At 42.6% G+C, this 13,265-nt stretch overlaps 1 protein-coding gene across 3 annotated transcripts in view; it reads left to right on the forward strand.

Moving 5' to 3' along the window:
- The window catches only part of Kcnab1 (potassium voltage-gated channel subfamily A member regulatory beta subunit 1), a 539,706-nt gene that overhangs the window by 410,548 nt on the left and 115,893 nt on the right, over window positions 1-13,265 (forward strand). For all 3 annotated transcript variants that reach the window (XM_004639823.2, XM_004639824.2, XM_004639825.2), the window contains exon 2: window positions 5,902-5,945. In XM_004639823.2, the coding sequence (XP_004639880.1) occupies window positions 5,902-5,945 (44 nt within the window). The remainder of the gene's footprint in view (window positions 1-5,901; window positions 5,946-13,265) is intronic.

A 13,265-nucleotide genomic window follows, 5' to 3' on the forward strand; every position in this document is an offset into this window, starting at 1 on the left:
TTGATTCATTGCTTTCACCTGTGTGATTTCCAATTTTTTCTGTGTTAGTGTCCTCTGCACTTATTAAGGGTGGGCTTGGGTTCTGAGGTTGCATTTTGTTCCTTCTCATCATTTTGTATAGCACTGTCTTCTGACCTTTGTTGTAGATCTTTTCTGTAGTTATAACCTTCTCACGTACTGAAGTTCAGGAGCAGCTCTATAAAGTTTGGACTTATACAGCTGTGCTTGGCTTGTGTCTGGCTGCTGTGCTCAGCTCCTTCCTGCTCCTGCCCTTAAGGGTGAACCTGTTGTGCCCCTGTGGCAAGATGTTCTGCTCCTGGACTAGCTGAGTGGATCTATCCTCTACACTCTCTGCAGGGATTGCAGCTGCAGGGTTACACCCCAGGCATGTATGCCAGGCCTGAGCTGTGCCTGGAAGGGGCAAGGTGGAGTAGTGGGGAGAGGAGGCTCTCCCTCACACTCACCAGATCTGGGCTAGGACTGGGTCAGCGGGTTCCCGGAACGTGGCAGAAATTCCTACTCGGCGAGCGGGGTAGGGAAGGTGCTGCGGAGTGTTGGTGGGTGTCCCAAGGGGGTGGGAGAGGGTCTGGCCCACACTGTGCCTGAGCTGGGACTGGTCCCGCCGGTGCAGGGTAGCAGGAAGCTCTCCCAGACACTCACCAGACCTGGGCTAGGACTGGGTCTCTTAGTCTATTTTAACATAAACAATTAATTCACTATTTAACATTTTTGCCCCTTCACTGATTTTAGCTCCATGAAGACCACCACTATCTATTCTCAGACTAACCCCCAAGCCTGGGATAAGGCTTGCTATGTTGAAACTCAGTACAGCCTCTTTTGAGCTAGTGAACTATGGGAAAGTCTCTATTGCCATGCTTCTTTAGACTTTTCTAGAATTATATGGATTAAATGGCTTATATGGCTTTTCTAGAATTACAAGGATTTTTAATTTTTTTGCTTTTTAATTTTTATTAGTATATGGTTTTTTAACATAATAACTACATTTTGCATAGAGAACTGGTTAATGTTCCTACACGTTTTAACTGTTCTTCACCCCTTCCTCTGCCTCCCCTCCCTCTCCTGATCACTTTTCCTTTTGCAAAACATTTATCTCCCTGTTTCCCATTATCTCTTATTTTTCTCTGTAACTTATTTATACTTTGCATTTCTCCTATAAGAGAAACCATACAATATTTAAGGTTTATAGGAAATGTGGCAGCTCTACACCTAGGATTACTACTCTGCCATAAAGAAGGATACACTGGGGTCATTTGTGGGGAAACTGATGCACTTTGAAACCAGAATGTTAAGTAAAATAAATCAGTGGGTGAGCCTGGATGTCCCAAGAGAATGAGGAAAAGCGCAGTTAGATTTTACAATTGACAGTGACTTAAATATTTTCAACAAGGAATCAAAAAACATCTTATTCTACTTTGTTGCTGTTTAAAGCGAGGAATAAACAAGTTTCATTGCCCTACTTGTCAGCATCTGTCCCTGAAATGCATGGCTATGCCTTCTCTGTGGCTGTGGGTTCAAAGGAGCCAGCACACACTGACAGTTACAAGCAGTGAGAAAACACTATTACCGTAGTCCATTGGTGGGGCTGAAATGCACAACCTTGAGAAGGGGCAGAAGCAGTTTGTGGTGAATAAGCAAACTTCTGGTGCTATATTTTTCAAGAAAGGTCAAATTGCCCATTGTTTAAAAAACAAACAAACAAAAAACCAGATTGGATTAGTTAGCTCGCAGAGCAGGCATGACATACAGCGCAGTGTGAACTTCAGAGGGGGCAGAATGATGTTCAGAGACAGCGAGGTGGCAAATGACGCAATAATCTGACCGCTGAAGAGCCGGGTCAGACCCAGTGGCTCCCGCAGCCTGCCCAGGCCTGGAGCCCCTTGCATGTGCTGTCAGTACCCCCTGCTGTGTCAACCTTCAAATCAGGGATTTGTCCCGGGCACTATGCTTATTCTTGGTCAAGTGCAAGGCACATATTTGAGCTAGCTACTCCTTCCTAGCAGTTTAAAATGGTGAATGAGATCTGACACCCACACACACCCAGAAGCAAGTAATTCAAAACAATGCATCTGGCTGCTAATCTGCTTTCAGCTCCCCTGATTTGCAAAGATCTGTGAGCAGGAGAGTGGCGTAGGATACTCTGCCAGGTAATGCTTGATTTCAGGTCTAATGTCTCCATTTCTAATTTGCTTTGAAATCAAAAAGAGCCTCGTGGATGCTCTACGAAATGATACTAGGAATTACAGCTAATGTGGCTGTCATAGAATTGACAATTGCCCTAAGCTGAATTCAGCTCTGTATTCACTGAGGGACAGACAGGCTGCTTCCCAAAAGAAAGGAGAAACACAAGCTTCGGGGTTCCCAGAACCGGGCACACATTTTCTCCAGGTAACTCTTTACTGAAGCTTTAAGATTTAGAATTTCCGAAATTTGATTGACAAAGCTAAGTGCCCTGGGCCCCCATACTGATGTCACTCATCTCTAATATTAGCAGCAAAGCACTTCAGGTTCACCTGGGGAAGAGGAACTTTTATTTTTGAGTGGAACAGGAGCAGATACTAAAAATGAACATGGTGATACTTCCTTCTGGAATATCTGACACAGATAAAATAGGTAAACCTGTTCAGTAAAACTATTTTGAATCAAATGGGAAAGGAATTCAATTCAGTGAGAAGTCTGATGTATTTACAGAGTTTTTATGTAGCCTTGCTCATATGACCACTGAGGAATTAAGAGATAAAAGGAAAGTATATTAAGTTGTTTCATTGCACAATGAAACAAAAAATTATCAGCTGTTTGTGAAAATTACATATGGCTGAGAGGAAGCTTTTGGAGAGGTGCTACAGCCCAGCAGGTAAAGTTGGTCATTGTGCAGCAGTGCTTAAGTGGATCAGTGTAGCTGGACAGTGGCCAGCTCTGTGTGGCTCGGACGCTGATAGAACCGGTAGACGCAGGTGTGCCATGTGGAGTGGCAGAGATGGGGCTGGTTTCCCACAGCCTCAGCTGGAAGGTCCTCCGGCCTTCCCTGCAGAGTGAGTGGCACCGTCAGGATCAAGAGTGCTCCACAGGCTACAAGTCCCACCGAGAGGCAGTAGAACGAAGTAAGGGCCACTGAGGGAGAGACCCAGCTATCTCTAGTGCACCGAAAACACCTCTCGCTTTCAAAATCACCACATGAATTTGCTAACCATTCTCTTTAGAAAAGGAAGATATTTGAAGAATAAGAGGAATTTAAAAGTTAAGGAAATAGAAACACCAAAGCTCAAGATGGGTTCTATTACCACCGTATCAATATTTGTCTGGCATTGAAGTTTCCTCGTATTTTAAATTTTTTCAAGCTGTGTTCCATAAAAGCTGCCCAGTGTGTTTAAACAACAGCGGCAAGAAAATGAGTCACATTTAATTCTTGCTACTTTGCAGTTTGTTTTTGCTGACAGTTTTCCAGTTTGGTCTTCTAAAGCTGGAGCCAAGTGATCATTATCTTCTTAAGTTGCAAATAGGGCAAATCCTCCCACCTCGGGTGCTGAGCTTGCTCACATAAGAACTCAATCTCATAAGCTGGCTTTTCTGAGTGTATTAGAAAAACTGGACTATGAAGCCTGTGGCTTAGAACCATTTTGCTCTGCATGGTTTTCTACACCGAGTCACTCTTCCCTGTTGTTCTTAGACTCACTGGAAGACTAAAATTACATGAAATTTGCATCTACATCTTTTTTCCCCACGACAACACAAAGTTGCACAAATTCAAGCCTGAAGTAACCCTCCTCTCCCCTGCCATGCTCCCAAAGAGCCTCATGATAGGACAAACCCACTGCTGTGTGAAGGCATGCTCCTCTTATTGTGTCGCTCCCAGGTTCTTGATTCCTTGAGGTGGAGCTCTCTTTATCCTCACGATTGTCTCCAGTGACCTCTCCTTGTGTATTTGCTGATTCATTACAGTGAGTTGTTTCTACCTGGAAGAAGTTATTCACTTCAAACTTTTATTTTGTTTTTTGTTTTATTTTGGATTTAGCTTTTTATTATTATTATTTCTAATTCTCTTCATTTTATTTTATTTTTTAATTTTATTGAGAAACAAATAGCAATGAGACAGCTACAATAATTAATACATTCATATTGTTGTCTTTGTAGCAGTTATTCATAGTACAAGATGCAGATATGATATCCTGTCCAAACACTATTAGTACAAATCATTCTTCTCATTGAATTAAGAGAAAGTAGCTGTATATCTATCCCAACTATTATATCTATATCTATATATATATATATATATATGTATATATATCTCACTACATTGATAGTAGTAGTGATATATATATGGTCCTTCATTTATAGCACCTTTTTGTTTAGTTTTCTCAGAGATTTTGTCCTCCATACTATACTGCTTTTGCTCTAGCTTCCTCTTTTAAAATCAATGGAGTTTTATATGATGAAGAAAAGCTTTCTGGTGGTTCATCTCATAGATTTCTAAGAAATGATTGAAAGAACAATGTCTTACAAACATTATTTTCATAGAAGAAGTGCAGTTCTTTTTTCTCCTATTACAGTTCAAGATATTTTTCATGTGTATCTTCATGAAACAGTTCCCTTCCATCTAGAAATATCCAATGAGGGACACTTAGTGCCACATCTGGGCGAGTCAGCAGAACCAGGAAGCAACAGCATCACTCCTCGTATTTGATGCTAGGTAACACATTAGCACACATTGTCACTGCTGTCCTCACAACAGGACGCAGGGTGGATGGCACCAGCAGCATCATTCTGTCTCACTAATCAGAAATTGAACCCCAGGAAAAAGAGGCCATTTCCCCAAGGTCACCCGACTAGGACCCCCAGGTTTTCCAGCTCTTTGCACTGTGATGTAAATCTTAGTTATGCAATGAAACTGTGTGTTACTTGGGTGACATTTTATAAACAACAAGCAGGAGGCAGAACTGTGATGCAGAAATGAGAGCACCAATTGCTAACTCTAATGAAACCAAAACTGATGACAAATGAAGGAGAACCCAGAGAAGTGAACTGAGCTGCTAACTGAAAAACCTGAGGCAGAAGCAGCATGCATACTTGTATTCTTCCGAGATCATCTGCCCAGCAAGCAAGGCACGCGCTTTCCTCCAACATTACAAGGATTTCAGCCTTGCCTTCTTGGCGTGGACCGCTACACTAACTCTATGAGGCACCGTCACCCTCAGAATTTGGTTTCTTCTGTGACAAACAATTTGGTGGAATCTAGATTTCTATAAGGGCTCATAGGCAAATAAGATTAGCATGTCTAGCTCTATTTTTTCAACAAAAGTATATTTATTTTCCTTGATTAATTTTTGGGGATAAAAATTGTAAAGGAAGAAAGAAAAATTATTTTTAAAAGATTGTCCAACTTTCCTGTGGTAATTTTACCCTATCTTGTACTTTAAAAACATAGAATATAATTAAGATAATATAAAAACGGCTTTGTATTTCTTCTTCCCTTGAAAATAACTTGTTTTAGAAGCCAGTTTGTTAGTCAATAGGTCAGTAGACATTAATTAAGTTCCTACTGTGTGTCAGGCTTTGGGATGAATGATTGGTTGGTGAATAAAGTCCCTTGCCCAGGATAAACTCATGCTAGGAGAAAAAAAAGGCAATGAGTGTATAAATAAGCTAGCAAAGAGATAATTTGGGTCTGAAAACACATTTTGCATGAACCATTTTGTTTCTTGCTGAGTCTTAGCAGACTTGGGGCTTCTTGATAATGAAAGGCTGGGGAACAAGAGCTACTTCCTAGGATGGCAAATGGCTCTGTCACTGCCATTGTTCTTGTTGAGAAAGATGTACTGTTGATGGTTGACTGTGTAGTTTCTCCTGAGGAAGCAATGACCATGTGTTGTTTTATTTTTATTCTAGAAATCTTGGAAAATCAGGACTCAGAGTTTCTTGCTTGGGTCTTGGTAAGTACTTGGGGTGCCATACAGGGGAGGTGCATGAGAAGGTGGGAGCCTGGGGAGGTGCGGGGAGCGACTGAGGCACAGACCTGGCCCAGACTCAGGTGAGAGCACCACCCCACTTCGTGTCCCAGGCCTTGCCCTGTGAGACACCAGCCTGTCCCTCTCTAGGCCAAGAAGCCACTGTGTTGATAGGACCTCACAGGGGTTCATCAGGCAGCCTTGGAGGAGGGACTCACATGCTGCACCCTTGTGGCATGGACTCACATGAGCCTGGCACTGCTTCCCCAATTCACCTGAGTGTTTTTTACACCTGCCCCTATTTTCCTTTCACCTAATTTCCTCACTTACTTTTGTATTTTGTGATATATTTCATGTATTTTTATTTACCTGCCTTAAATACTTGTGGAGGACATGGATGACACATATACGCATGTACATATGCATTAATACACATTAGAAACTAAGGGTCTTTATTCCTAGGGGTATATCTCAGTGGTAGAGCACTTACCTGGCATGTACCATGTCCTGAGTTTGAACACTAGCACTAAAAAATACTGCTATTCCTCTCTGGAGAGGTAAATATTTAAGAAAGATCTAGTAGAGATGGCAATTCTACAGCACACAGTGGAATCTGAAACAGTGAAATCTGAGTTATAAGACCTGGGAAGACATGTGGCTTCCCACTGCCCCCCAGGTGTGAAAGAAGACTGCCTGGGCCTTTGCCATCCAAGGCCACCTGAGCCCCAGCTACAGTCGAAGAAATTCTACAGCAGAGGGACAGCTGAGGGAGTAGGGCGAAGTGCTCAGGCGGCAGCTCTGTAGGTAGAACTCAAAAAGGTTTCTGTTGGATCCTATGTAGGAGGGAGGAAAAAGGAGAAAGCTCGATGATGACTGAGATATTTTATATTTTATTTTTTTTCAGAAAGGATGGAGTTGCTAGCAGATGAGACAAAATAGTGAAGAAGAGACCTAGGGCAGAAGGACTAGGAGTTTGGTTTTAGACACGGTAGCTTTCGGGAATTAGGCACAGAAGAAAAGTTGCCAAATAAATAAAAGGACAAATAAATACAGAATTTAGAAGTGAGATTTAGATCAGGAGATGAAATTTGGGCATCTTAACTTGTCGATGCTGTCTCACCCACACATACACTAGATGAGAACTTGAAGGGAGGGAGCAGAGACAGTACAGAACACCCATGCCCGTGCTCCAAGGCCTGCGATATCTAACACTAAAAGTTAGGAAAGGAGGGAAGAGACAGCAAAGAAAACTGAAACTAACTACTCAGTATGGGAATAGGAGAATCTAGAGAAAATGGAGTCCTGGGATGCAAGTAAAGAAAACATGTCAAGGAAAACAGATTGTCTTCCAAGTTGGTTAACCATTGATGAAAAGCAGTCATAAGTGCACACTCAGTAAGTACATAGAGCTGGGGGAGGCAGCTCAGCTGCACAAGTGCCTGCCTGGCAAACACAAGGTCCGGAGTTCGATCTCCAGAACCAAAAATACATATATACATACATACATACATACATACATAGAAAATGCAACCAAAAACCTTTAAAACTCAGATGCCCACGGAATGCCATGGGTAAATGAGTCTCTAGAGGGCAGACTGCAGTTTGCTTGTTTGTTTATTTTTACATTCAGGATATGTGAGCTATAAGCATATTATTAAAGTTTGAAATAAACAAAGAAATCAAGGCCTAATTTGAGCTTCAAGTTTTTCTGAGAGCCTAAGCACTTGTGATAAGACACTGTAAAAAAAAAAAAAAAAAAAAAAAAAAAAAAAAAAAAAAAAAAAAAAAAAAAACCCACAAGAGAAACAAGGCAGTTCATGGTGCTGACTGGCTTCATTCAGCACAGGTAACAAAGCTTGACAGCTTGAATGAGTGCTCTTTGAGAACTTTCCTGAGCTACCTCTGTAAGGCAGGAGAGACAAAATAGTCACAGGAAGGAACAATGTACAAGCCTCAGGTAATGTTTCAGACTTTGTAGACCCCGGCTGTCAAATCCAAGCAGAGCTGGATTTATTGCTACAGTCTTAAAATATCAGAGCTCAGTCATGTCCCGTGTTCCCCTGGGGCTTTGGAAATGACATTAAAATGTCCAGGCATCAAAAGACTACAAATGTCTTGTACTGAAGTACTTTGAAGGTCAGCATTAAAGCTAACAATCCCGATCTCCTTCTCTGCTAGAGAAGACAGGCGAGGGTTTTCTTGCCCTGCCAAGCTTTCTTTTAATAAACAAAGACCATATAAGTGTACAAGAGGTGGCAAGACTTCAGGGAGAAATACATCTGAAGAAACACTGCTCTGCCAAGACAAAAACATGGGAAGGAAAATTAAGTGACTCGTCCCACCTGTTACTGTGGGTGACTGGAAGTAGAAATGCACTGCCCACCAAGAGGAGCTGAGGTCACCTAAAGGAGAAGGAAAGTTAAGAGATAAAGGCACTGCAGTATGGTCCAAAGTCATCCTCTCCTAGTAGAAAGTATCTTCTCAGAAAGGAATTCACTCACACATTCATTCTTAGGCAAACACTTATGAAGCCAAGCTTCATGCTGCTATACAGAGGATCCTAAGGTGGACATGGTACTGGCCACGTTCACAGTGCAGTGGGAACTCTTCCGCATGCAAAAGCAAAGTGACAGCAGATCCGACAAATGCCATAATGGAGAGCATAGGATACAGCAAGCACAGGGAAGACCTGGGGACGTAGGACAGATTCACAGGGCCAACTCCACCTGACTGAGCCTTGAAGGAGAGTCCCATGCAGAAGGAGAGCAGTGGGCTCAAGCAGAGCAGTCATACAAGCAGCATGGGGCAGGAGACCCCATGTGGGGAGGAAGCTAGAGGTAAGGTCTTAAGCATAGAGCAAGGTCACAACATGGTGTTGGAGAGGTAAGAAAGCAGATGGAGGAGAGGCATAGCCTGGCTGTGGGGGCCCTGTCATGGAGCCCTGCCTTGCTGAGGCTCTTAGCTTTTCTCCTCTAGGCTCCTGGTGTCCTTCAGTTCTAAAGACTGGGATCTTAGGAAATGCTTGGGGGGTGAGCCAGAGCCAGGGCTGTGCCTTTCTCCCATTCCCTCCTGCTATCTACCACACTTTCATCAATACAGCCCTTTTTTTCTCTTTATATTATATATTTTTAACAATAAACTATTTTTAGAACAGTTTTAGGTTCACAGTAAAATGAGCACAAAGCACAGTTTCTAGGCACACACACAACCTCCCCACTACGATCCTCCCCACCAGAGCTGTGCATTTGCCATTCAGTGAATTCTCATGATTCTGACACAGAATTGTCACCTAATGTCCATATTTTACATTTAGGATTCACTCTTGGTGTGGTGTATTCTATGAGTTTTAACAAATGTGCAGTGGTATGTGCCTACAATAGAACCATGAAGAACAGTTTTACTGCCCCTCAAATCCTCAATGGCCTGCTTACTTATCCCCCTTATCTTTTAGAAACTACTGATTTGATCGTCTTAGTTTTATATTTTCCATAAAGCCATCTAGTTGTGCTCATATGGCGTATAGCCTTTCAGACTGGCTTCTTTCTCATAGATATGTCTTCAAGTTTCCTTTTTGTCTTTTTATGACTTGTTAGCTCATTTCTTTTTAGTACTTTACATTACTAAAAGGGTAGTATTTTGCCCTCCCCCCAAGTTTAAAACCTTGCTCTAGCTTATGGAGAGCCATTGAAAACATGGATCAGGTATACGTTATGATCAAATATGTTAGTATTATTTTTTGGCAGAAACGTGAAAGCTAGATTAGAGAAAAAATGATTGAGGATAGAGACAGGAAAATTAATTATGAGTCAGTGACTATTTTTCAGAGCACTTTTAGATTCACACAAAATTGAGCAGAAGATAGCTTCCACATACCTGTCTCCAGATATCCACAGCCTTCTTCATTTCAACATTCCTCATCAGAGTAGTACACTTGCTGCAGCCAATGAGCCTTGGCTGTGTGAAGGGGAGGTTACAAAATATGTAGAGGGAAAAAATTGTTAGGCGGGAAGAATGAAAAGAACTGGTGGCCTTGGGCATAGAATGGGGAGGGTTCCTCAAGGGAGAAGGGTACCCGTGTTCCTGAGTTGGGCACAGGGGTGAGTGAGCTGAGACCTTAGAAGAAATACAAAAGGCAGCTGAATGCATCTGATTGCAGAAGCTAAGTAGAGTTGCTCAAGGTTAGTGCTTGGATGGGACAGATACTCAGCATCAGGGACCATCCTGGAGACTAGGACATGCACTCAGTGACATGGAGTCTGAGGTCAGGCTGGTGTCCAGAGCAATCTCAGTCCAGCTCTGTCCTCTGCAATTAGAAAGGGGCAACAGCCCACACTTGGAGCAATGAAGCCGTAACATGCAACATTGAACACCCGGAAGATATTGGCACCTGGAAAGGCTATGCTGAGTCTCATGAGAGGCATTTCTTCTCAACTCCTGCTGCCCACTAGAGCAACCTGTGGTGCTTGGAAAACTGCAGATAGCAGCCTCTACCCAGACCTTCTGGATATGGCCACTCTTGATGCAGATGTCTTAGAAAGGCTGGAGCAGAGGCGATATCAGGTTGGAGGCTGTTAACTTGAGCAGCTAGGAAGAGATGAAGAAGCATGTGATTGCCACCTGGAGAGCCAGCCCCAAGTGGCCACAATTCTCACCTACTCAGTGGCTGCTGCCTGCAGATCTAGCACCTGGAACTGGCCAGACACTTTTCCACTTGACCTGGAATTTTCCAAGACAGGAATCTACCCAGGTTGGAGCTGGCCCTGGGGCTTTTCAGAAGCCAAGGTCAAGCAGATACTGCTCCTGTCATCAGGTACCCAGCTTTGCCTTATGCCCTGTCTTAGCCAATGCTACTAGACCATTGATAGTGAATCTTCAGAAAAAGCTTTGTGGACTCTTTTTAATATATTGTGTATGTGCAGAATGTACTTCTGGCTTGTTTCCCTCTGCCTTAGAGATGTTCTCACTGTGCTAAATATTTTGACACTGGGAAAACATGACATTAAATATTTAACATGGATGGTATTTTTATGACACCCCTCCTGGCTCCCATTTTTGTTGCCAAGACTGCTGTAAACTAGCCCCCTCACCTATTATGACAAGAACAAGTCATACGTATTTATAAACTGCTCTAGGCACTTGAGAGACCATTTTAAAGGTGTAATTTCTTCCCTTAAAAAGTTTAACAATTTTTCTACATAATTCAAGAGAGTGAATTATCTTGAGACTGAAATATCCACAGAATTTAAGTGGTGCATGAATATTAAATATACAACAAGAGAGTTTTAGGCTTGTCACTCTTCCTGGAATGTCTAACTGGAATAAATGCCATGATGCATACACATTAAAAGTAAGAAAGCACTTGTATTTTTACAAAATGGGGTTTTAAGTGGATATATAATGGATAAAATAATCCTTAAGAATTGATGACAAGTTGGTTGCTATTTAAATTAACAGTGGCTGCTGGTCATGTGCCTTTTCTCACAAGAGTCCATTAGCAACAAAGATAGGGCTGAGTTACGAGAAGTGTAATCTGATCTCCACAGTGTCTGGATTGAGGCACAGAGAAAAGGAGGGATGCCTATAGAGGACATCATCCAAAACCCATGTGCACACATGCATGTGCTCACCCTCCTCTAGTCTCCCTTGTACAGTTGCAACAGCTCCTTTACAGAGGAGGAAAACAGGAGAGGTATGCCTCATCAAAAGCCAGCAATAGAAATAGAAGAGCCCCTATTTCCCATCTTCACCCCATCCACCAACAGCCTTACCTCATCACCCCATCAACTCCACCTCCAGCTGCACTCAGCCATTCCTGTCATCCACACCTCTTCACCTCCTGGACTTCTTTTCTTCCTTGAGGATAGGACAGCAGCCACCGATGTGTCAGACCTCCCATCTCCAATAGTTGAAGATGTGAGCAATGGGCAAATTTAGCATCACTCCCAGTTTGCAGCAGGCTTCAAACCAGAAACTGCTGGAAGATGAAGGGGTCCTGGCATTCCTCTCCAGAGTTAGTATGCCATGACTCTCAAGGCTCCAGGGATGGGTGGGGGCCACAATCTGTGTTTGGATGCATGATCAAGTGTGCTTACCCTATGAGATTTCAGAATTAGAATGAAATTGATCACAGGCAATTTCTTTTTTTGACCATAAGAAACTTTCTTCACTTAGTCTCTGAATAAAGCTTGTATTTGCCAGCTTTCCTATGAGTGAGACACATACTAGACACTTTTACGTAAAAGGAGAAGAGATGCATTTCGGCTCACAGTTTCTGTGAATTCAGTTCATGGTTAGATGTTGCAAGGATAAAACTACATGGTAGAGGGTCCTGGTGGAGGAAAGTGGCTCACCTCATGGCAGCCAGGAAGCCAAGAAGAAAGGGAGGAGCCAAGAACAAAAAGGCACCCTTCCAGCTCATGCTGCTAGTGACCTGCCTCTTCTGACCTGGTCTCATCTCCTACAGCACATCCAGCTATGAAGTTAAGGGCAGATTAACCTACTTGTGAACATAGTGCCCTCGCAATGCAACCACTCTTCAGAAACTCCACTCTTGAATATGAGATTTTTGAGGGATGTTTTAGACCTAAGCCTTAACAAAGCTCTGATACCTGTCTTTCACTCCATAGTATTCTACCCTAAATACACAAAGTGGTTCCTTCTAGCTCCTAAATTCTAAGCATCAGCCTGACTAAGGCGTATGTTGTATAATACAAGTAGACTTATATTGGTCACCCTGAGTTTGTCTTATGAACACTACCTTTTTATCGAGGCTATTTTTCTAAACTCTATACATTTAAAGAAAATCAAATGAAACCTTAGTAATTTAAATCAACAATGTGATTTGAGCTATTCTAACTAATTAAAATGAGGGGATCATTTGTGGTGCTCTCCTCTAGCAGGGTGGAAGTTGTGCCTCTAGTAAGCTTGGGTGAAGAGTACAGGGTCACAGCAGCCACCTTGGCCAGGGCAACATATGCCTGAGGCATGACCCCCCTGAGTTAATACCTTTTATTATGTGGACTTTCATACAGGGGCCTGAGGCCTATGGCAGGAGCAGGTCAAGAACAAAGTCCTAGTTCTTCCGGGTTTACTAAGTATATATCAGACACCTTCCCAAGTAAGTAAAAAAGAAAACCCAGCTCCAAGCAATGCAAAACATCAGCTTTAGAAAAACTAAACATTTTTAGGCTTATATAGCTGAATTTCTAGGCTCACCTGGACAGACGATGCATATGAATTAATTAAGTAATCAGTCTGTGCATTCCATCCTAGGCTGGCCTTGAAGTGGGAAGATGACTATAGCAG

Source organism: Octodon degus, unplaced genomic scaffold (assembly GCF_000260255.1).
Source record: "Octodon degus isolate 3935 unplaced genomic scaffold, OctDeg1.0 scaffold00115, whole genome shotgun sequence".
In the NCBI taxonomy this organism is placed as follows: domain Eukaryota; kingdom Metazoa; phylum Chordata; class Mammalia; order Rodentia; family Octodontidae; genus Octodon; species Octodon degus.